At 42.1% G+C, this 25,076-nt stretch overlaps 1 protein-coding gene across 1 annotated transcript in view; it reads left to right on the top strand.

Annotated features, from left to right (window-relative positions):
* Positions 1-25,076, top strand: part of astn2 (astrotactin 2) — a gene marked incomplete at its 5' end in the record, with an annotated part of 725,257 nt that overhangs the window by 133,009 nt on the left and 567,172 nt on the right. The window contains 1 exon segment of the mRNA XM_080743421.1: positions 23,864-24,314. Within this exon segment, the coding sequence (XP_080599547.1) occupies positions 23,864-24,314 (451 nt within the window).

Genomic DNA, 25,076 nt, shown 5'->3' on the forward strand with positions numbered 1-25,076 from the left:
ACCTCTTTAAAAATGCCAGATATACAAGCTTGCAATTTGTATATAGCTGTGAGCTTTACATCTGCTATTTTTTAATAGCAGGGTTTGAAATCTTCTCTTCTGGGGTCCCTGGCACAAAGCATTTTCAGATGGGGGTCCGCAGCCAAAAACATATCAATTTGGGGGTCCATGCATGAAAAAGATTGTGCAAAAGTAGTGAAAATATCAGATCTGTTCCAAGTGTGCTTATGTAGGTCTGCTATTTTAAATCATTTTTATAAATAATAACAAAAAAAGGAAGGTTTTGGACAAGGTTTCCACCCGACAACAACGAAATGCTTCCGCCATACAGTCTGGAACAATGGAAGCTCTGAAAGCTCTGTCTCGGATTTCGGGAGGTATACTGTAGTTCCAGACTCTATATAGCATTCAGAGATTGTGGAATAGACTTAAGTGGATTTTATTTTCACCCAAATTCACATGACTACATGGAAAAGGCAGCCTTCATAGTGCCAGTCATCCTTCTGGTTGATGCCAAAATTGTAGTCTGCTGCTGAATTGCAGAGAACACACCAAAAACACACCACTTCACCTCTGGAATGTGTCAATACACTGCATGCCTCATGCCAATCCGCCTGCATGCTCCAAAATAGGTTGCTTAGTTTTGGACAGGGACCCTGAAATCTGTGAAATACCAGTGGTTATACTGTATAGCGATCCTCCTGAAAAGATGAGGATAAAGTACAGGGAGTAATACTGTCTGAAACATGAAAAGGTTTAATAAAGTATGTTGGCAGCTTTGAAAGTATATTGTGGGATATTGTGAATTAGAGATTACAGGATGGAAGAATAATTTAAAGATTTTCAATAACTATAATTGAATGTCAGTGGCGTTAAAGTCACCTATGACAGTAAAGGACTCGTTCCTCTTCCAGAAACGCTAAATGTGTCAGAAGTCTTTGAGGAAATCAGCAAGTGCTAATGGAAAGCAATAAACGACACCATTCAGACGAAGGGCAGTGTGGGTTAAAGTGACAGCATGAAATTCAAATCTGGAAATTGGCTTGTGAGCAAAGGGATGGAACATTACATTTCCCCTCGGAAGAGATCAGTATGCAGTATTACCTAGTCATACCGTGGTGTCGCAGATCTATAATCTCACAACGCATTGTATCCGCAACGTGTTGTGAGCTTGTAGATCTGATATTTTTTGGCACAGGACAGTGTCGTACGCAAAGTATAAATCGGGCTGCTTATGTCCCCGCCACAGCCTGGTGGACTGGGAAAGAGATGAGGGATTGGTTATTCTCTGGGGTATTCTAAGAGATGATGAACTCAGCACTAGTTTTGAGAATCAGCAGCTGTCTCTCCCCTGATGTTCCCCACTCTTACTTCAGTGTGGTATGATGATGACTGCCTCCTAGAAATTGTAATCAACTACGGTAATGGTAATCAACCACACACACACACGCACGCACATGCGCGCACACACACGCACTTATGTGCGCATACACACTTAGGTCAACAACCTGCAATGCAATATATAGCCCACTTGTCTACAGCCTAAAGGCTTTAGAGGCAACATAAGAGCTAGTTAATCCAACACACTAAATATAATTGTGCTGTTATTCATTACTAGACCTAAAAGCTGACCTACAAGACGATCTACGTGATCACAACGTGACATTTTTAGTTTGGCTTTGCTCAGTTATTCACTATATTCCATTCAGAATATAACGGGGATCTACAGTAATCTGATGCCTTTGTATGTCTCTGCTGTGGTGTCCTTATTATAACAGGAAATGGCAAGGCCATCCTGTTCTGGTGTACGCATGGCTTGTAACTATACTATACGTTTTCTGTTTCAGTATACCACAGCTTTAGTGTCTTGTGAAGTCCCCTGGTACACGTTGCAGAGATGTAATGGATCTGAACTCTGGAAATATATTGTTCTTCTCTGCCTGAAAAAGATGATCAACTGGAAAAAAAAGGAAACCAATGCAGTACATGCTCTGAACTCACTGACTGTGTGTGGGCAAAAGTTACTCCCAATACAAAAAAATAAGAAAAAAGAAAACACGGTTAGGCTAAGTTCCAGAAGCGTAATTACATTAAATGCAACCACTGCAATGATACGTAGTCTAAAGTATATCCCAATGTAATATGTGCATCATGACGCTCCCAAGGGGAAAAAGAGGTATTTCTATTCCCCTTATGGGTAAAAGTAGTACTTGTGTGCTCTATCAAGGTTAGGCAATATTTTATTCAAATGTGGGGTTGATGGTGATGGGTGATGTGGTGGTGATGATGATAATGATGATGATGATGATGATGATGATGATGATGATGATGCTATTTGAATGATGCCAAACAAATACGCACCTGGGGTGACAGGGCTTTTTCAGTGGCCCACCCTCTGGAACTCACTCCCACCTCACATCAAAGCCGCCCCAAACCTTGCTGTGTTCAAAACCTTCCTCAAAACCCACCTATTCAGACTTGCTTTCCCCACCTAACTCAATTCAAATATCCCTCTAGTCTTAGGTTATTGTGTTAGCATTTTCTCATTTCTCTTAACTTTATTCTCTCCTAATAATCTAAGAGTCAGCCCTTCGACGTACTGATGTCTGCTGGTGAGGTAGTCCGTAATCCAGGCCATCTGCTTCATCACTCAGAACTTTGTCTGGATGGTGTTGAAGGCACCATGGTGTTATATGTTGCAGATCTGAAGTTCTTTTTGACTATCAGTTCACAAGTTCATATGGCAAATTTGGAAAAGATATCTCTCCTTACTGTCCTCATTACCAAGGGTGCTACAAATATCCATTGCCGTGGAACAGCCGGTTTGTACTCAGGTGTGAGACTACCCTGATTTATTGAGGTAGACATTAATTGCTAGCAACCAGGGGGAGCAAATTGCTAGCAAATTAGTATGCATTTCTAGGTCTGTTGGGATGTTTCTTCTTACATTAATGCATCCCATTGCAGACAGTCAGCAGCGGGGAATTAGACCATGCTCACTCCATATCTCATTAACCTCAGTGAACCTTAAAGATATCCCTGCTGAGCTCTGCCCAACCTTAAGATGGTACACGTTTTTTTTTCTCTCTCGGACTACTTCTATACCTCTATTGATTCACTCTGATCTTTGCCACGCTTTTAATGGTCTCTTGAAGCACGACGTTTAAAGTCCTTTGGAAAACCTCCCGTTAATGTGCGCCTGTACCACTTGTTTTCCCTCCCCTCTGTGCTAATGACAGCAGATGTGTTTTGCTAGCGGCTAATAATGACTCAAGTGCCAATTGGTAACATCTGTGCTATTTGAATTGCGTTTGATGGTGGGCTGTTCAGACCTGTGTCAGACCTATTAGCATTTATTCCAGCCTTATCACTTCCAGCCGCAGTTCTGTTACCTAGCCCAAATAGAAACACACACATATTCCTGACATGTAACCATGTCGTCATGTACTCTAACCCAGGGCCAAGGTGAAAATAAGTGTCATTCAAAACACATTGTGTCTGAGCTGAAATGTGTTGCTACTAGTGTAGCGTGTGGAGCTGTCAAGGAATCAACAGTAGATTGTTGTGAGTTGAGGCGCGTGAGAGAGACAGGGAAGGAAGGGTGCTGTATGTGGGGGAGAGAGCTGGAGGGAGAGAAGGAAGTGAGTTTTTCATAGCGTCTGGCGTGAATGGACAAAGACCCCCTTCAGATGCCGGTACTCCCTGACAGGTCTAGTCTTGCAAGCTGCTGTGGCAACACTTGGCCGACAACTGCAGATACAAATAAGGCCTCTTTTCCAACAAAATGACGAGGGATGTAACAAGGGCCGATGTTCCACTGATGGAGGTTCCTGGGGATGAGCACACGTGAAATCACGCATGCCACTTCAACAGCAAGCCTTCAAGACACACAATTTAAAACATAAGTTTATGTATTTCACAACATGTTAAGTCACAAACCTTTCTTACATTGCCTGTCAACCATATACAGTAATAGCTATTCAGAGAACAAAGGCAAAGAGTAGGCTAATATACAAAAGGTCTTCAAAGCGTTTTCTGTATAACGTGACTCACTATGAATCTTAAGAAACGTATTTATAACACAGGAAAGAATTGGAGCTCACCACCATTATTTATTTATATGGTGTATATAACCACACTGACACTTGTGTCTCTGCAGAAATGTTCTCTGTCCACCTCCAGTCCCTGGACCCTCCTTTTTCTCAATCAAAGCCACCCCCAAGGGCTCCATTGTCCTGGCTCTCTTATTGCCTTGTTATCAACTGGCTAGCAGGCCTGTATTGGCCCCTTGTGTTACTGCTGCAAATATTGGAATTAGCTTTCCAATCACATTTTTTTCCCTCTGAAATGTCACCAAGAAGGGCACATCTATTTGCCGTTGCTCACACTGTCTCAACTTTTAAGATATCATTTATCTTAAAAAAGGGGGAAAAAAAGGTTGGGGGTGGAAAGAGAGTGAGTGAGTGAGAGAGGCATAATGTTAAGAGGGAGAGCGAGGGAGAGCAGAAGAGAAACGGATAGTGTGTGTTGCAGTCTGCTGATCTCCAGCAGTACTAATTTGCTACAGTAATGAGCAAGCAGCGATGCATGATCATCAGGCAATTATATCTGGTTACCATGCAAACATCAAGCATCGTGGGACGTCATTAAAGGGAGGAAAATACCTACAGTAGGCTCGGGTTACAACAGACGTATAGGAAAGGAAAACAAAAAGCCAAATGAAAGCTCATTGTTCGCTATTTTGTATAAATATGAAATGCACAATGTGTTTCCCGGAGGAATAGTCTCACAGACAGAAAGCAGGTATTTTTATCTGCCTGTCAGAAACTGATGACCATGAAATGAAGTGCTCGGAGTGTAATTGTTTTGTTTATTATGTGCACTAATACTGGGCCAAAGGCCATCATTTATGATTCATACATTTTATTTTTGAGAACCATAATGCACCTGTAGCTCCCAATGCAAATTGCCTGGTTCCTGACCTGGGTCACTTTTTCCAAAGCTGATGTTTGTCTCATTGTCTCATCCATTCCCACCCACTTTTAAATCGTTGTTTAGCAATTCAGATGTCTGGTGTTATTCTTGTCAACAGGTTGGAGAGACAACCAAACCAAACAGTGCCTTTGCAAGGGCAGGACTAAACCCGAAGCAGTTATTTTAGCTAAAGTAATATATAAAGCACTATAAAGTATATAAGTAGATTGTAAACAGGGGAAGGGAATCTATGTCACGTGAGTGTGTTGGAGATGCAAACAAAGGTTCTAGATTCAGCATTATTTTGTCCCACTAATGGAAATTAGGTTTTGCAACTATAATAAGCCAAGCAGTCTTCAATTTAAACAATGCATGCCAGACAATACAATACAACACAATACAAAGAAACACTGATTCTAATGTAACAGAAAAGGGGGATACAAAAGAAAAAGAATAAAAGGAAAATACATTTGCTCTTGGGTGGAAAAGTGCTTATTGTGTGTGCCTGCTCCGGAACTTGGGAAAAACAAATAGTTGGACATCCTGTCTTCATTTTTCATGTTATGGTGGTGTTTGCAGGTTCCTGCACTGCATTACTTAACCATATTTTTTGGCTGGGACAAAAAAAAAAGATCCTTATTTATCACTGTGTACGATCCTTCCCACAAATAGAGTGCATCCACGTGTTGTTTTCACCTTTCTTCAGAAAGGAAATGAAAAATAACACATCAAAAAAAGTATGATAATTTGAAATAGACGGAAAACAGATAACATTTTCCCATAGAATTCATGACAAAGCAAGTTTATTTGTGTAGCTCATTTCAACAACAAGGCAACTCATGGTGCTTTGCATGACACTTTGAGCATTGAGACATATCAGAGCATTAATAAACTCTATATACATCAGTTAGCTGGGGTCCCCCAGGTGTCCCTCTAGTATACACCAAATCTCTTCACCGAAAATAGACAAACTGCAATTTACAGTTACAGTTTAGGCATTTAGCAGACACTTTTAATCCAAAGCGACTTAGAATAAGCAGGTAATACACATCACTAAAATAAGCAAGATAATTAGCAACAATATAACAATATGACAAATGCATAGGAATATCAGTCTAGAAAAACAATAACATAGGTAGACCACGCATCTAATCAGTAAAAAACTCCTAAAGCCTAAAAAATCCTATCTAGCTTCATGTATGGTCGTTGAGGGAAAGGGGAGTGTTACAGTAGTGCTATGGGTTTAGGTGGAATCTGAAGAGGTGAGTCTTCAGTCCACGGCGGAAGCTAGGGAGTGAGTCTGTAGTTCTAAGTGCGACAGGGAGTTTATTCCACAACTACAAGCTTGCAGTGCATCGCAGCACGACAGCTTGTAGATCTGCTATTGTAACCGAATGTTTGCCCAGAAGAGGGACGGCAGGCTTCACATGGTCGAGAGAGTGCAAAAGAAACAGTTGATGCAAATACTATTCGCCCTTCCACATCTGCTTACTCGAGTCGCTGGCTCAAACATGAGCCAGCAATATTGGGATTAGACATGCTGCAGAGGTCACATCTCTTCTACCGCGAGTGCTTACAGACTGTGGGCATCTCCGGCTGCCGCTCACAGATACGCACATGGCCGTTCCCCACCACTGTCTGAGTTTCAGGCTGTAAACCAGGGGTCTTCAACAGGGGATCCGGGACCCCTAGGGGGTCCTCAGAGTTACTACAGGGGGGTCCTCCAAATCCTTGTGTGATAGAGACTTTGTTTCCTCCTTTTTTATATTAACCACTTGAACCCTAGCGTCCATATTCAGAGAACTTTAGCCAAAAATAGCAGATCTACAAGCTTGTAGATAGGCTATTTTTGGTAAAGAGCTTTGGTGTAAAAAAAGGTAAAAAAGAGCACACTAAGTACATAATGAATTGAAGTATTGACGGTTCAAGTGGTTAAATATCTGAAAACACAAATTTACATGAATCCAAAATACACTGATGATTGTGATGTCAAACGATGAAACAACATGGAATCTATGAAAAGGTTGTGGGGGTCCCTGCTTTATCTCTCTCTCAACTAAGGGGTCCTTGGCCTGAAAACGTTGAAGACCCCTGCTGTAAATGTTTTCTAACCCTGGCAACTGCACCAGAGAAAAGGGGGGGAAGGGGGGAGAAATAAGCAAAAACAACAGCTCAGCTATTTCTTTACTATTCCAAGTTCCTTGAATTATATGACAGTCCTTTACTATTGTACAACGGTATTACAAGAATATATATAAAAGAAAAAAAAGGATGTGAAGCTTCGAGGTTCAAAGTTGGATTCTGGTGTATGCAGGGGCGTCACAAGGGGTAGGAAAGTGGGACTCGGTTACCAGGGCCCAAGGTGGAGGGGCCCCAGTAACTTTAGCTATTGAAAAATAGCAGATATACAAGCTCACAGCGCGGCACCGAGTGCCGCGCTGCGAGCTTGTAGATCTGCTATTTTTGAAAAGTCGTGAAAATGTGCGCAAATCTTTGAATGCATGTATTTTTTAAGTGAACATTTGTAACTCGAATTTTGCTTCTGGGGGGACCCTGGAACTCAATATTTTGAGATGGGGTTCCGTGGCCAAATACATACCATTTTGGGGGTCCTTCACATGAAAAGGTTTGAGCTCCACTGATATAGAAACATATAGGTTTTCTCAAAAAAACTCAGAAGGATTTGAAATATTCAAAGATTTTCATGATTTTTCAAAAATAGCAGATCTACAAGCTCGCAGCGCGGCACTCGGTGCCGCGCTGTGCGCTTGTATATCTGCTATTTTTCGATAGTTAAAGCACAGGGGGCCCGCAGTGAATCCTGGCTTGTACCCAGGGCCCAGATTTTGGTGCGACACCCCTGGGTGTATGGGCCAATAAACACAGCTTGTTCATGTATTGATGCTTGCCATGACGGCAGAGTTTGCCTCCCAGCCACAAGCTATAACATCAACATCAATGGGCGATGGAGCCAACAGTAACTGCCCTCTGTCTGCAAGCAACATAAAATGCTGTGGCTAACACTGGAAGCATTGAGCACCCTTTTAATGCATTTCATCAATTTTATTTATAGGATTATTGATTATGTAGTATATTTTATGTCTTTAAGTTTATGTTTTATGCTTTTAACCGGCAAGTAAAATCCTGCTTAGGGCACCAAATTCCTCTGGGCCGGTACTGAATAGGCTGATGTCTGATGTGTGACAGCTGAATTGTTGGCTTGTACGCCATCTGTAATGGTGTATCTGTTATGTTGTAACTTAAGTATTAAACTAGTCTAGTAGCATTCTCATCACCTACTTTACTCACATGCAGTCACTTTCACTGTTCTGGACCACAGTGATTGCAATGGGATTTTTTTCGCCCCTAGTCAACAATAAGATTTTTGTGTTTTGTTATGTGAGTTAAATGCATCGCGTAAGTTATTGAGAGTTCAAAAACTAGATGCCAATTATTCTACCTTTTATTTTTCTTAGTCTTGATGCATTGCTCTCTCTTTGCAAGTTTCCTTTTTTCTTTACTGTCCCAACTTGTATTTCAAAGGCAAATATGTCTCTTTTTGATTATAATGCAAGGTTATGTCTCAATTGAATTGTAGCATATTGGATCAAGGGGAGCCTTGATCCCAGAGATTGACACACTATCAGATATTTTTACAATTGTTTTTTGACATCTAGATTAAGAACCAGGGAGTTTTGGCCACCAGTTAGTGTACAGACCTGCTCGGCTGCTCCGAGTATGAGGATGTCATGGGTTCAAATCCAAACCATCTTGTATTGCAGCCAGGTATCTGCTTTCTCTACCCATAGTTTTCTGTCTCTCTATGCTCTCCTCTCTGCAAATGATATGTCGCACATTTTAAAATAAAATATGAACCAGAGAATCGATTAAAGGAAAGTTAAAAGCCTAGAGCCTAGAAACTGGCAATGTACAGTATTATACCTGAACTGTATTATGCCTAAACCGTAAGCAAGCCAAGAAAGCAAAAGACAATAGTGCTCCAAAGTGAAATACAGAGTGTTTGTTAATTTAACTCTGAAAGTGCAAACCCGAGTTGATCCCACACTTTCAGATTGAAATGGGAATATTTGTTCTTGTCCAGTAAGTAATATGATTTCAGTCCAAGCCAGCGAACTGAGATGTCTAAAAAAGAAGATCCTGATTAAGCCATTATTTCCCTTGAATCCAGCCTTTGGTGATGGATATTGATTTCAAGATACTGGTGCTTTTTAAAAATGACTGTGATAAAACAAACATTGGCAAACACACACGTTTTTATTTTTGGAAAAAAAAAAAGAAAAAAAAAGACATCCATCCAACAAAAGCTCAGCTTGGTTCGTGATGCTTAATTTACAGTTCATTGTATGATGCGGTCCCGTGCCAAAAAATTGCAGATTGACTATTACAATATATCATCTTTTTTAGGGCGGTATCAGGCTTGGTTTTCAGAGCAGCAGGCCTAGGTTTGTTAGCGGCTGTTCTCACCGCTGTTCCAGCAACCACATTGAATTTAGATGTGCTCGGATGTTGCTGTAGGCGGACATCTCAGATCGTCTGCTTATGCGAGAAGCATCGTGTTAGCCCATAAATCCCCCCATTGTAGGGCCTACAGTATGGCAGCAAAATATGCCCACAAAATGTCATGCATTTGATGGAAAGTCAAAGGCTATGGATGAGATGGATACAAGGATGGAGCTATGGAGGAATGCAACTCAAGGCGTAGGCATGGATAATGGAAACGTGTTTGCTCCCACCGAGAGGAACAGAATGGAAAGGTTGACCTGGCACTTTCCAGTTAAGCTATGGGAGAATTTCATTCAGATTTCAATCAGAGTTTAATCAGACATTATGATTAGGCAGGGGCGCTTGGGTCAGGGTAATTTCTCTGGTGATTTACATAGCCTGGGTTATGGTGTTTAATCCCCCCCACCCACCCACCTTCTTATGGTTTTCTATTACCTCAGGATAGATGGATGTCCATTGTGCTCAAGAAATATAATTTAAATTGTACAGTAGGTATTTCTTGGCACCTATCTTTACATAAAGATATCATTTTACACATTGCACTCATGAGATGGTTTATTTTAGGCCCATGTGCTAAATTATCTAACATATCCATTATAGTTCAGTTCAGTGCAGCTCTGCAACTTCTAAAAACGGCATGAGCCCATATTTTATTTTCTAACTTTGCATTGCCAGAGAAAGCTTCGTGTGTGTATGCGTGTGTGCAACGTGCATGCTTTCATTTAATCAGACACGCCCCCGTCCTATACAAACCCATTGTTAAAACTCCATTTTAACAATAATAGATTAATCAAAAACACCTGTCCTTGGTTCTGGTGACTCTTGGTGCCCTCCTAATATGTGAGTGTTTTTTCAATAACTTTTTTCATTTATTTTTAATAATTATTTGGGAAAATGAAATGAAAATGAAAAAAACACGGCCCTCTCACATATTATTAGGAAGGCAGTATGAGTCACCAGAAACAAGTATGCGTGTTTTCGATGAATCTGTCGTGGTTAAAATGGAGTTTGAAGTTATCAAATATCTAAACAGGGCCTACTGAATAGAGCAACTTTAGTTTTTTACAACAAGGGTTCATATTTTAGATTGTAATTAAAGAATATAAAAGATGTTGATTAAATTGATTTCATTTACTTCTTTCTATTGTTTTAGAGATTCTTATTTCAGTGGTTGCGGGCATGCGTACAAGTGGCTAAATATGTCATTTTACACAGAATAAGCCCATTCCCAAGATACAACGCAACCTTTCATGGTTGGATGTGACTTATGGGGGCTAGAAGTGTTACTGTAAATAGCAATAAAGAAACTGCTGGTTTATTTTTTCTAAAAATACATATTTAGCCACTTGTACGCATGCCCCCATGCGTACGCATGCCCCACACTTTAGCACGGTAAACGCGATAAAACAATAGCGCGAAGCAAATGAAAACATTTTAACACTCACTTTTTCTTTTCTCTAATTACAATCTAAAATATGAACCCTTGTTGTAAAAAACCAAAGTTGTCCTTTAAAAACTGTCCGGGGTGCTCACAAAAGCAAATGAACATTCTTTTATTTTTTAAGTGAAATATCCCTTTAACCAGTAAAAACATTGAGACCTGAGTCTCTTTTGCAATAATGGACTGTCCAAAAGGCAAATAATGTCAGTTACACATTTACACAAAGAGCAAACATAATATGAATGAGCCAAGAAAAGCAGCAACAGCTCTGTGGACAAGACAACATTCATCCACTAAATGTCACACATTTAAGGAACCTCTGTCTTTATGTCCCCAAACAAACCAATACATTTGGACATTTGGACATGATTTCTTTTTATGTACAGTATATATATATATTTTCCTAAAATACATTATCTACCCATATTACATTTCCTTCCATAATATATGGATTCAACAGTAAGTTAACAAAACAAAATAATATACAAGCCTTATATTAAATAGCAGTTCCATTTTAATTCCCAATATTTTAATGTACCATTACTAGCCTTTTTTGGTTAATGGATTTGGTGCAGAGGTTATACATCCGTGGGCTTAGTAATATAGACCCAGGGTCAACTAAGTATAACGGGTTTAAGTGGTTAAACCCTTCAGAGACCAGAGACCCTGTTGACTTCATTCCTCATCAATAATGCATAATGGTTTCCTCCGCGGAAACACGGCTGAGACCAGGCCTGCACAGTCAAATGACGTGCTAATTGTGTTACTTAACTTTATCCATTTGTAACTCCTAGAATGTACTAAATGTAACCAAATGCGCTGTGCAGGTCCATTCGGTCACATTTGTACACGCTCAGAGTGAGGATTTTAGTCTGGGCCTTTTGGCTCTGGGTGCGTCTAGTTGGACGGAGAGGATGTGTAGCAGCTGGTGGGGCACATGGCATTTTAACTTCCCACTGAGGGAGAGGATAGGACAACTGGAGTGAAGGATACGCCATGGAGAGACTGAGGGAGAACCAATGGCCAGGACAGGGACGTGCAGAGAATGTTAGGGAGGCAGGGGCTGACATTTCTAAAAGGTCCTTTTGGTGAAAATATCGAAAATAGCAGAACCTCCAAGCTCACAACGCGTCGACGCGTTGTGAGCTTGGAGCTCGGCTATTTTCGGTGCTTGATACCACAATGAACTAAGCATAAGATCAATAATGGAGATGTGAGAGAGATAATTGGACAAGGCAATTCTTTCAACATAAGATGCTGCATTCAAGTTCAGGAGAGTTTGGACAAGGCAATTCTTTCAACATAAGATGCTGCATTCAAGTTCAGGAGAGTTTGGACAAGGCAATTCTCTTGAATGCTGCCATCAGGTATGGCATGGAAAGAGGGCATTTACATTTCTTTCACCATAGTAACTAGACCAGGTCAACCTGGTTGTGCCAGACCCCCTATCTGTCATCATCATTTATGACATCATGCCTTTTGTAGGCATGTCATCATCATGTCATCATCATATATACCCTTTATATAGAAAAGGGACAGACCGACATTTGCTTATGTAGGCCTACCCATTTCATGGGTCTGGCAAAAACTGCATTCATGGTCTGGAGAGGGCACTTTTTACAGACAGGTAAAAAGGCAGGGGCTCAAGCCCCCTTTGATGTGTATGTGTGCACGTGCCTGGGCCAGGATATATGAGAGAGAGAGAGAGAGAGAGAGGGAGAGAGAGAGAGGGAGAGGGAGAGAGAGAACCAGAAGCGCTTATGCTGCTCTGTAGTTTTCAGACTGATGGTGTTTACATGTTTGAGTCATGCTTGCATACAATGTACAAGTCCTGTGTGTGTGTGTGTGTGTGTGTGTGTGTGTGTGTGTGTGTGTGTGTGTGTGTGTGTGTGTGTGTGTGTGTGTGTGTGTGTGTGTGTGTGTGTGTGTGTGTGTGTGTGTGTGTGTGTGTGTGTGTGTGTGTGTGTGTGTGTGTGTGTGTGTGTGTGTGTTCATGCATACTAGTGGGATTGCAACCATGCATTTCACCCGCCGGCTCTATTTTTATCTGATCTGTCCCTCCATCTATTCAGCATGTGTGCATGTAGCGGAGATGTTTGCTCCAATGAGTCTATTAAGAATGAATGTAGTCCCCAGACTTCCAAGGCTGTGTTGTTGGGTGGGGAGTCGTTGGGGGCTGGGTGGGCCACTGCCTCTTCCCATGAGCCCAGATGGTGACTACACCACGGAACAGGTGCTGGACCGTTTGGCTCCATCACTGTTATGTTGCTCTAATCCCACATGCAGAGTTTACTACAGTAGGTCACGAACAGGAGATTAGGCCACCATATTCGTGTTTGTTTTTTTGTATATTGATACTTAAATTAGTGCACATAATTAGTGTGCTTTCTTCCCCGTTATTACTTATCATTATCAAACCTTGTCGAGGCATATTTTTATATTTTGTACTCTGGGCGGTAGCCAATGGAGGGGGCGGAGAAGGGGGGAGACGTGAAAATGTTGGCTCGTAGAACACCAAGCGTGCTGTTGCTGCATTCTAGATAATTTGGAGGGGCTTAAGCTTTGCACACGACGGGAGTCCAGTAAGGAACGAGTTGTCAAGTTTTGATATGACTGATGTCTGATAAGAAGCTGGGCTGACTCTGGGTGAGAAAGGGTCTGATCATTCGAATGTTGGAGTGTAAACCTATCGATCGAGTGACTTACCAAGGAAGAAGAGAAGCTCGTCCTTGTCTGCGTTCAGCCTGAGGTGCTGAGAAGACATCCACTGTGAGATGTCAGCCAATCATGCAGCAATGCACTCTTCCACGTGAGTGGCAGAGGGGGGGAGGATAGAAATATCCTCTCCTCTACTACATTTACAGTACATAAATGTTCATAAAAATGAATGCGACATCAACAAGCACTTTCCACTTAGGATGGAAACGGATGATTTGATAGCAGGCAAGTCACAAACAAGATTTGCAGACTGGAACATTCAGCCCACGGTATACACTGTATGCCCTTGCAGTGTCTCTTCCAGACACCGCATTACTGCAACTTTAAAGTAAGTTTGATGAATACCTAATTAGACTACTTGGGAAATGTGGCTGTAATTAGTTTCACAACTAAGGACGGGAGTTCAGATGTTTGCCCATTATCCTTCTCAGCATGAGAGCACACTGGATCAGCTTGAGTTTTAATTTACAAAGGTACTGTACAGCTTCAATCCTATAGCCCATAGAGTCAGGCCAGAGTTCTAATGCAGAGTCCCGCCAACTCCGTTCACTTCATGGGGCCAGGTCTTCTGCATAAAATCTATTGGCGAATAGTGACAAAGTGTGAACCGGAAGTTTACAGAATGCATTGGAGTCTATGAGGGAAAAGTGACATTTCGAGTTACATGAACCACGTGGCCGGTGCTGTTTCTGACCCCGCATTGGCAGAACGTTCTAATACAAGGCTCTGAGTCAGGCATCTTGCATTGGTATAATGATTGACCGACACAAGTGTATTGCGACCGAAGGTCGCAGTATACCATGAGAAATGTCGTAGCTTGTCCGTCCTTCAGTACAGGAAGTTATGTCACGTGACATCAGTCCTTCAGTCAGTCCTTCAGTCAGTACAGGAAGTGATGTCACATGACATCACCTCATCAAAGATCAAACCCTGGATATCCATACTTTGTCAGTCAGTCAGTCAGTCAGTCAGTCAGTCAGTCAGTAAGTACACATTTTTACAGTCTACGGGTTGGTTCCCTTGTCACTGTGACATCACCTATGTAAAAGTCCATATATGGGTATCCCTTGCCCATTCCCAGAAACAAAATCCCTTTTATGCCCATATATGGAGATTTCTGATGTCATCAATCCCAGGCCCTAACTGACCCAAGAGCCTGCTTTTCTCTGATATTCCATAGTAACTGTTGCACATTACTTTCATCATGAACAAGGAGCTAGTGTAAGAAGGAACAAGGCTAAGAGTCTAAATACTACACTACAGGCCAAACTGCTTCTTTCGCCCAACCGGATCAAAGTGGTCTGAACCAACTGACATCGATCATCCTTGGTGCTCCAAAACCTTAGCCTCGCATGGCCAGTCAATATCACTGAGTAAATCTGCCGAAGGCTAATTTTCTTTTTCTTCGCACTGGCAGATTTCGTCTGGTTTTCCAGGCTACCACAATTTCACAGGCAGGGGTAAACTCAAAGGACATTTTGGCCTACGGGTGGCGCTAGAGAAAAGGATGTGGGCTGTGGGGTCACCAAAATCAGTAGGGTTCATCCTCTGCAGAGCAAGATACAGTAGTGATCAGTAAATTGCATGGTAATCCATTCTGTAGGTTTGTATAGCGTTATTAGCCTTTATTGACCATGACAGTGAAGAGGGACAGGAAATATGGACATAGTAGGGGAAAGAAGAGATTCAACAAATGGTTCAGGCAGCCAGGAATTAAACCGCGGGGACTGGTTGCCCCAGATGTGTAGCTTTTTGAGGTATGTTGGAGTAAAGTTGTGGACAAATATCATATGTCTGCTGTCGGGCCAAAACCAGCTAACCAGAAAATGTGAAAACATCAAGCTCAAGTGGAGTTATAAGCTTGAGCACTTTTTACTACTTTTCATTGGTTCAATATTGTTTTAACATAAAGGGTGTTCAATAGCACAGAGTTATGAAAAAAGTGGGCCAAACTGGTGGAGTTAGCAGGTTTGGCAGAAAGATGAAAGAAATAAAAAATAAAATGTAGTTTTGGACTGACAGCAACGATATCCATAGTTTAGGTCGGAACACAAGGAGCTGACTTGTCTTGGCTGTTACAGCCTGGAGATTGGGAGATTGGGATGTTGATATGTGTTAAAGGTTGCTCCTGCACACAATGCACAGAGTACAGCTGACAATTAGTTGATGGCACTGTTCTGTGCACTGCGTGAGAGGAAATAAATCGCCTACCATATGGGTGAATATATGAATGAATTACTACTGTATAACCTCGCAAAAATCTTAAGTCGACTTCCTCTGTAACGTTTCCCGTCTTTGAGTTGTTCAGCACACAGTCCTGCAGTGGGCTGGGTTTTGCTAGTGAGTTCAGTCCTTCGGCAACATTGACATTGATTGTGATGTCATTTTGCCCCTGCATGCATGTGTGCGCGCGTGGCGTGAGAAGTTTATTACATACAACATGCTATCATAAGCATCACGTGACCTCTCTCTCTCACACACACACACGCACACACACACACACATACGCACACACACACACACACATACGCAAACTCACACATACTAGTTCTCTGACTACTTTCTCTGTGTGTGCCATCCAAATTATTGGATGACATACCTTTATGGCATATAAGAATGGATACATTCGTCTGGTTCTGGGCAAATGCAAGTGAAAATGTTTTCCTTTCCTAATGTGTTATGCCAAATCGGCAGCTGGTGCATCCTTTGAATCAGGTGATCGACACTCGCAGATGCCTGTCTATTACCGTTGGTGCGGTACGTAGCAAGTTCCGCGACTGATTTTCAACCACATGTGCTAATCAACGGTCAGGGCCCTTAAAGCACTGCCACTAGAGTAATGGAAAACTGTTCTGTGATCAAGACATGTTAACGATAAAACAAGAATGATGAAGAACAGATGAAGTTTTCTAGTGATGTTGGAGGGCTGTCTTAGAGAAAAGAATGAAGTGGAATGTAGAAGGGGAGCAAAAATGATAGAAGTAAGAAATTCTGCCCTGTAGTGGCAGTGAGCATCCTAGCCTCTCTTCTCCCCATGGAATTGCTCAGGACTAAAGCAGCAGGGATTTGTATGGTCTTAAGATGAACAGAGAACCCATTTTCCCTCATGGCTACAAGCGCCAGTGTGAATTTGCATGGCTGTTGTACTGCAAAGTGCAAGAAAGATGTGATGAAGCATGAAGGGAAGCAGAGGGACAGAGAGAGTGGGAGAAAAAGAGAGACAGTCAGACAGACAGACAAAAGACGAGTCACGTGACAGGAAGTATAAAGGAGCAAGAAGGGTGACAAGATGAAAGAGAGATCAAATGTGAGTGGAATAAATAATCAAGAAAGGAGTTAGGTTCAACATACAGTACATAGTATACACCTATAATGTTGATTTGCAAGGAAAGGCTTGAGGGGAAATTTGACAGTTTATTGGAGATAATGAAACCAGAGGAATTAATCACTGGCAAATATTTAAATTTGCAGCAATTATAAAAACTGTATTTGTACTTGAGTATTTCCATTGAGTACCGTATTTTCCGGACTATAAGGCGCACTTAAAAGTGCGCCTTATAGTCAAAAAACTACAGTGCGCCTTATAGTCCAGTGCGCCTTATATATGGATCATTCATTGACATTGACATTCCCTTTAGCACAGCTCCATCTGTTGGATGCATAACGCAACGGTAGCGTCTATTATGTGCGCCTTATAGTCAGGTGCGCCTTATATATGAAAACAGTTTGAAAATAGACCATTCATTGACAGTGCGCCTTATAGTCAGGTGCGCCTTATAGTCCAGAAAATACTGTATTTCCATTTTCCAGTACTTTTACCTCTACTCTACTACATGTCTGATCCAAATACTGGCCTCACCACTGTAATCACTGGCCCAGGAACTTTGATTTGATTTCATAATGAAGGAATTGAACTGATCTGGTGCCATTGTATTTTTTTAATATTTCTAGAAGCTTGCAACTATCTCACAATTGACCTGTACCCCAGTGTTTGGTCAATTTGCTGCCTTCTGCCTCTTCACGCACAACCTGTGTGAGACATTAGCATGGGGTTCAAACCCTGTGGAGTGTTAACTGGGCCTTGAAGAGTGGAGCCAAATAAAATCATCTTTTTTATGGTCAGTGTAAATACAATACCCCATTCTGAACTGGCAAGAGGGTGAATACTGTATACTGTATGTTGTTAGTATTGTTATTACTTGTGCCAGTGTAGTGTGCAAGTACTACTTTCAGTGCTGTCTGTATCCGATCGACAGTACTGTACAAAGGCAGGGCCATTAGCCAATGAGGGAGCACCTTTCTTGGTGACACCACAACCAACAAGTGTGACCTGATATAAATAACAAGGCGCAAGATAGCACCTCGACAGACTTGCCCACCCACAACATACATGCAGCACCAAATTAGTACTTGTGCGCTCTGCTGGCGCACAATAGGCCAAAAATTACCGACAGTACAAAGGCAGGGCCTTTAGCCAATGAGGGAGCAGCGTTCTTGGTGACATTACCACCAACAAGTGATATAAATAATAGAGATGTTACCGATCAATCGGCAATGGATCGGATCGGGCCGATCAAAGCGTGATCGGCGATAATCGGTGGTTTAGATCAAAAGGTAAATTCACCGATCCGATCCGATCGGTGCATCCGATCAACCAGCCGTTCAGTATGCCCACTTGAGGCCATTTTGGGGTATTGATTTCCACAGTGCTGAAGGAATAATTAATAACAACAACAATAACAACCCACATGAAATCTTTTGTAGTATGTTCTCCCAAATCTTTATATAGTGAAGATTTGTGGGCTCGCTGAAAGCGTATGTTCTCCCAGGCCAGTATGTTCTCCCAAATCTTTATATACTAAGGTTATTCTCCTAAAAGAACTGGCCTATTTGAGTGCCCGTTGGGTAGATCTTTATGCCCATACATGGTGTTCCATGTGAGCCCACACTGTTTCGTAGGAACAGTATATCGTCGTTGTCGGGTGGAAACCTTGTATGTCCAAAACCGTTTGTTTTGTATTTATCATTTAAAAAATGATTTAAACTAGTGAAAACAGCCGATCTACAAGCACACAACGCCTCGCACGGCGAGGCGTTGTGTGCTTGTAGATCTGCTGTTTTCAACTACTTTTGTGCAACAGCCTTGTATGGTGAAGCAGGGCTTTACTTTGCGAAAAAAAGAAAAAATACAAATTTGAAACTTGGATGCCCGACAGTGGCGATATATATAGTTATTATTGTTAGTGTCAGTGGGTAGAAATCTAAAGGGCAGTTATTACTGCATGTTAACCCTGTTTTGGGATCATGATAGCATAGCTATCATACCACAGGACTTGTGAGCTACGGCTAGAATATTGTAGGCTGATTTAGCAGAACTCATGATTCATGTACATCAGAAGAGATTAGCGAGTCATTAGCTCATTAGCCTACATTGTGTGCACATCCTCTTGTGACACTGCCCTAGCGAGACTAGCTTATCTCTAGCAAAAGAATAATTATTAAGTGCATTATATTCGAGGCAACTCCATTGGTCACGCCGTGTACAGTTTAAAATGTATCTCTCTTATACTCTCTCGCTCCATATTGCTCTCCCTCAAATCTTCCAGTAACTCCATTTTCTTAAAACCGTGATTTGATCTGCTATTTGGCCTGTGGGAGGTTAAAAAAGTAACACTTTACCAAGGCTACACAAAGAAACACTGCTCGACATTTCATGCAGCTGGGTCGTGAACATGCGTGGGGGGCGTGACAGCAGTGAACTACGGGCGTTGTTTAAGGCAATATTCAAACTGGTCCGAGCGGGGCAAGTGGACAGCTTTTCAATAGTGCATTTGGGCCAGCGAACCATGTATAATGTAGAGCCCTGTGTCGGCTGTTGCTCACATACCGTACATCCATGCTTCCTATACGTTGGCATGGAAGTAGAGCAATACATCCACTAGAACCCAGTGGCTTCCCAAACATTTTAGCTTGTGACCCAAAAGAGAAATTAGACGTTTGCCGGCGACCCAAACTAGTGAAAACAACAGATCTACAAGCTCACAATGCGTTGCTTCATGCCGCGTTGTGAGCTTGTACAGTAGATCTGCTATTTTCACTACTTCTTAAACATTTCTTATCTAATTTATTTAATTTCTTAGATTTTTATTTAATTTCTTCATCAATAATTATAGATTTTTTTTTTCTTAAAAAAACATAAACCATAAAAATGTGTCCGCCACCCACAAAGGGGTCCCGACCCACTGTTTGGGAAACTAGAGCACCAGAGGGCAGATCAAAAACATTTTGGGACAACACGCGTGGCAACATACAGTCAATGAGGTCGTAATAATGTGCTAAGAAAGCAGAGGCAGTGGACAGAGCTGTTGTGTGGCTAATGGCCTGTGAGGCCATTAACCACATTAACCCTGGTGTCCCTATTTTGGGCAAATTGTCACCAATGGGGGTGTGTCTCGCTTGAACTAGAAGTAGTTCAGGCGATCATGGGGGTGACACAGCCTCCATGATATATGTCAGTATACTGCTCCATTTCCTTCATATCTCTGAGCAGTGTTAGTGTTGCCCTGTCCGCTTATTATAAGCGACGTTGGGCTTGTAAATATTGGTAGGTGTGGGTTTCTAAGTGTATAGTTGCTTATTTGGGCTTGTTTCATAATGTTGTTTAACCCATTTAGGACTGAGGTCGATTCTAAAACGCCTTCTAAATCCTGACGTAAGTTTTCTGAAAAATGTATGTTGCCATATCGTCACTGTCAGGCAGAAATCTTGTATCTCTAAGTTTCAAATTATTATTATTTTGTCCCGTAAATTAAAGCCCTACTTCATCCTACAAAAGTGTGGCCTACATAGCAGCATGTCTTGAAAGGTATAGTTACAAAATGGGGTTCCCGTCCAAAATGGGTGTTCTGTGGTTCTCAAACATTTTCAATTAAAAATGTATACATATTTGTCCTTATACTGAAACCCCCATCTGAAAATATAAATACGCCAGGGAGCCGTGTAACAGATGTTTGAATGTTTGTTGTTAGAATGTTTCAACAATCTTTCAAATATTCCATGTTTTATTTCAAGGTGTTTGGAACAATAGCCGATCTACAATCTCACAACGCGTTGTGACCTTGTGGATCAGCGGTTTTCAAATTGCCGAAGTACAGTAATTACAGTATAGGTTTAAAGTGTGTTCTAGTCGCTTCTTTTGGGCTTGTTATATTTTCCTTGACCTGGTGGGTTCTTTTCTCTCACATAATCCGGCAACACTGGTACTCCGTATCTGTGAGCTTTGTGAGACCACACGCACACATACAGGCAAAATGAAGGCAGAGTGCCGGTATGGTGGCCACCTCTGTCTGTCTGTATTCATATACATATTTAACGTTGAGCATAAATAAACCTAGATGCGGTGGTATGGCGTTGGGAGTGGTCCTCCAAAGCTGCCGTGGAATAGATTAACCCTCAAATACCTGGAACACGCCATTAGATTTTAACCACTTTAACCATTATTTTGTGCTTTAACCATTGAAAAATAGCAGATATACAAGCGCTTGTAGATCTGCTATTTTCTTTTTAAATCGTGAAAATGTCTTTGAATATCTTTGACCCAACGTCTAAATCCTTCCTCTAAAGCAGTGGTTCTCAGATTTTTCACGTCAAGGACCCCCAAAATTAAATGTATTTGGCCACAGACCCCCATCTCAAAATATGCTGTTCCAGGGACCCCCCAGAAGCAGAGATTTGAGTTACAAAAAGTTTGCTTTGAAATATATATATTGACAAAATGTGCACACATTTTCACGATTTTTCAAAAATAGCAGATCTACAAGCTCGCAGCGCGGCACTCGGTGCCGCGCTGTGAGCTTGTATATCTGCTATTTTTCAATAGTTAAAGCATAAAATAATTCTAGGCCTAAATAGATTAATGAACAAGTTTTGACCGTACTACTAGTCCTCCTGGGCTGCCTGGCGTCTCAGTGCAGGGTGATTTATGGACACCCAGCAGTGCATGAGTTATAATTTGAAAGGGGTTTGTTTTTCCTCATGAAGATGGAATTTTAAATGTTGTGATGAATGACCCCCTGTGGCTTTTATTTATCATACTGCCAAGAGTGAGTTAGTTTGTGTGCGTATGAGTGAGTGATTGTGTGTGCGTGTGACTGTGTGTGCGTGTGCGCGTGTTTGTGTGTGTGTGCATGTGACTGTGACTGTGTGCATTTGTGTGTACGTATGTGTTCCTCTGCATACTTATCAGTGTGTACAGTGTGCTGCAGGTGTGTGTGTGTGCGTGCACGCTTGTGTGAGAGCAGATTCTTGTATAGTATCTTAAAAACTGGTGACAGTGCAATTTCTGTCTGATGTTGCCAATAGATCTACAGGTTGACACGCACGCGCGCGCGCACGCACGCGCGCGCGCGCGCACACACACACACACACACACACACACACACACACACACACACACGCACACGCACATGCACACACACGCACGTGCTCTCTCTCTCTCTCTCTCTCTCTCTCTCTCTCTCTCATACAAATAATACATGAATAAATTATACATCAATTTCTAATAAATATTTTTAGGTAGGTGTTTGGTTTTATTGATGTATTGAAATATACAGACATATTAATTGTATTGTCTTTGACAATGACACATCAATATAATAATGATGTGTTAAAAATGTAAAGAAATCTCTCTCTCTCTGTCTGTCTGTCTCTCACTCTCTCATTGGCCCTATTTAGTGTATTCACACGCCATTTTGTTTTTACATCATACTCGGGGTCACATCGGGGTTCCCCAAAATGGCCGCCGTTTGAGTCACCCGTGGAAAATCAACACAATATTACACATCTTCCCTCTCATTCCATGTTTTTGCACATGGATTTAAGTGTATAATCCAGTCACAGCCCGTGTGTCCAGGGGTCTTTGAAGTGCCTGTGATGTTGTCGAATGGAACAGACCATGCGGCGGTGTGATGCGTCTTGGTAAATTTATTGGAGCAAAGCCAGGACTTGTGAGAGATGGGAGAAGAAAGACAGACAACCCTGTCGCATTAACGTGTGAAAGCCTGCGGCTGTGGGAAGGGACACCACTGCAAAGCTTCTTGGGTGGTAGAATGGATCTGTTTGCAGGCCAAAGCTCATGATGCATTTCAAAAAACGGCTACAGACAACTGAGCGTTAGTTTAGACATGGTCACGTTTAGGTGGGGTTTTGTGTTGGTTAAATTTAGGGTAAAAATATGGGCATTAACGATATGGGCATTAACAATGAACACTTTATATCATGTATAATCTATATAATATAATATTTATTTAATATAATGTTATACCACTTTTATAACAGAGCACTTCACACAGCATGAAGATATATTTTTTACAAGAAACATTATAAAGGGATACTAATAGTGAGAGAAACAACAAAAGAGAACCAAAAGATAAGAACACAAAACAGACTGTAATAAGGTAGTACATGTAAGTCTATAAAAAGTGTATTTTAAGAAGGTATTTAGAAAATAACACTTTGCTAGCCTGATCTCCTCAGGCAGATCATTTCAAAATGCACAGGCATAGTGTGGCTATGGCCCAATCTATGGGCATTAGTAACTGAGATAGGGCATCGTTTTGCTCCACTCATCATGCAATACATGCTGGGTATACTTATTCATTTTAATGAATGACCCTCTCTGAATTTGTCCAGACAGGAGTCATCCAATTTTGTGTACTGCATGTTATTCATGTGGAGAGAAAAACATAAATGCAAATCCTCTTTTTCATGTAGTCTATGTGGTCAAAATGTGAATGCATTCAGGTCTGTGTGAGAGAGAGAGAGAGAGAGAGAGAGAGAGAGAGAGAGAGAGAGAGAGAGAGAGAGAGAGAGAGAGAGAGAGAGAGAGAGAGAGAGAGAGAGAGAGAGAGAGAGAGAGAGAGAGAGAGAGAGAGAGAGAGAGAGAGAGAGACAAGTGCACATTGTGTGTGCACGTGTCCTTCCCTCTGTAAATCTTGACATTTTGTCATCATTGCCGCCGGGGCACTGTCATTCCATTTCCTCTCTTTTCAAAAATAACTTCTGTATGTGTGTTTCTTGCCAGACGGCTTTTGTCCTCTAGTCTATTAGCTCCGTTAACCTTTGAGGTGTAAATACCAAAGGTGTAGCGACGTGTCTTTCTCTCACACCTTATTTCCCCCCCCTTTTCTCTTCTCTCCTCCCATCCAGGGTGGCCTTATCGCTCTGCTGCTGCTAATCCTCCTCTTCACCCTGGTGCTGTACACCCGGCACCGCTGGTGCAAGCGCCGGCGCGTCCCCCAGAAGAGCGCCAGCACCGAGGCCACCCACGAGATCCACTACATCCCCTCGGTCCTGCTGGGACCCCAGGGTCGTGACAGCTTCCGGGGGTCCCGGGGCACTCACCAGCACGGCGGCTCGGTCATCGGCATGCCGATCCGCGAGACCCCCATCCTGGACGACTATGACTGCGACGAGGACGATTCGATGGGACACACGCAGAACTCCACGCCGAACCAGCTCCACAACCAGCTGGGCGATGGCAAGGCCAAGGACGACTTTGGAAGCGGCTTCGTCCATGGGCAGGGACCCCATTTCCACGGTGTGCACACGGATACCCTGTGCAAGGACGATGGGCTGAAGCATACTTTGGATAAGAGAGGTTGGTTTCATTGTTGACAACACAAGTCGGTCCTCAACCACTTACACCCTTGCGTCCCTTTTCTGCGTCAAACATTCAGTGAAAGTAGCCAATATGTTGCGACGTGATTTGTGAGTTTGCATGGCAGCTATTTTCTGCGATGAGATTTGGTGTACAGGAAAAAAATAGGAGGAATACGGTCAGTGGTGTGATATGGATTTTAGAAGTGTGGGTCCTCTAAATTCATGACGTCATGCGCGCACACTGTTTTTATTGTTAATTAGTGTGTGCATATGAGGCGCGTGTGCGCGCAGCAAAATAAGTGTGGGCTCGCCGAGCCCACGCAAGCCCATGGCATCTCACCCCTGATAGGGTGGTTGAACAATTATGTTTTTTAAGCATTGCTCGTAGGTTTGTTGGCGGCCATTCTCACTGTTGTTCTTTCAACTACCTTATATTTAGAATTTCCCACGCATAACAGTAGGTGGAGATCTCTAATCGTGTGCCAAAGTGAGAGTAGTTTAGTTGTTAAAGATTTGATCAGATTCAGTAGTTGTCTTTAGAAAAAAAAGGAGGATATCTGTGTGACGCTAAATAGAAAGCATGTAAATTGCCGGAAATTGGACATCATCTGATCAGATTCTACAGCATTAAATAATATGTGAAATATAAGAGATACTGTGCGAGTGAGATTGCTCCTTTCTGCTTGTCCATCCATGAACGTCGATTGTGCCAAGTCCCCAGATGGCACAACCTAGATGTCCATGCTTGGCTTTGGCCCCT

This window comes from Nannobrachium achirus (assembly GCF_963921795.1).
Source record: "Nannobrachium achirus genome assembly, chromosome: 15".
Lineage (NCBI taxonomy): Eukaryota > Metazoa > Chordata > Actinopteri > Myctophiformes > Myctophidae > Nannobrachium > Nannobrachium achirus.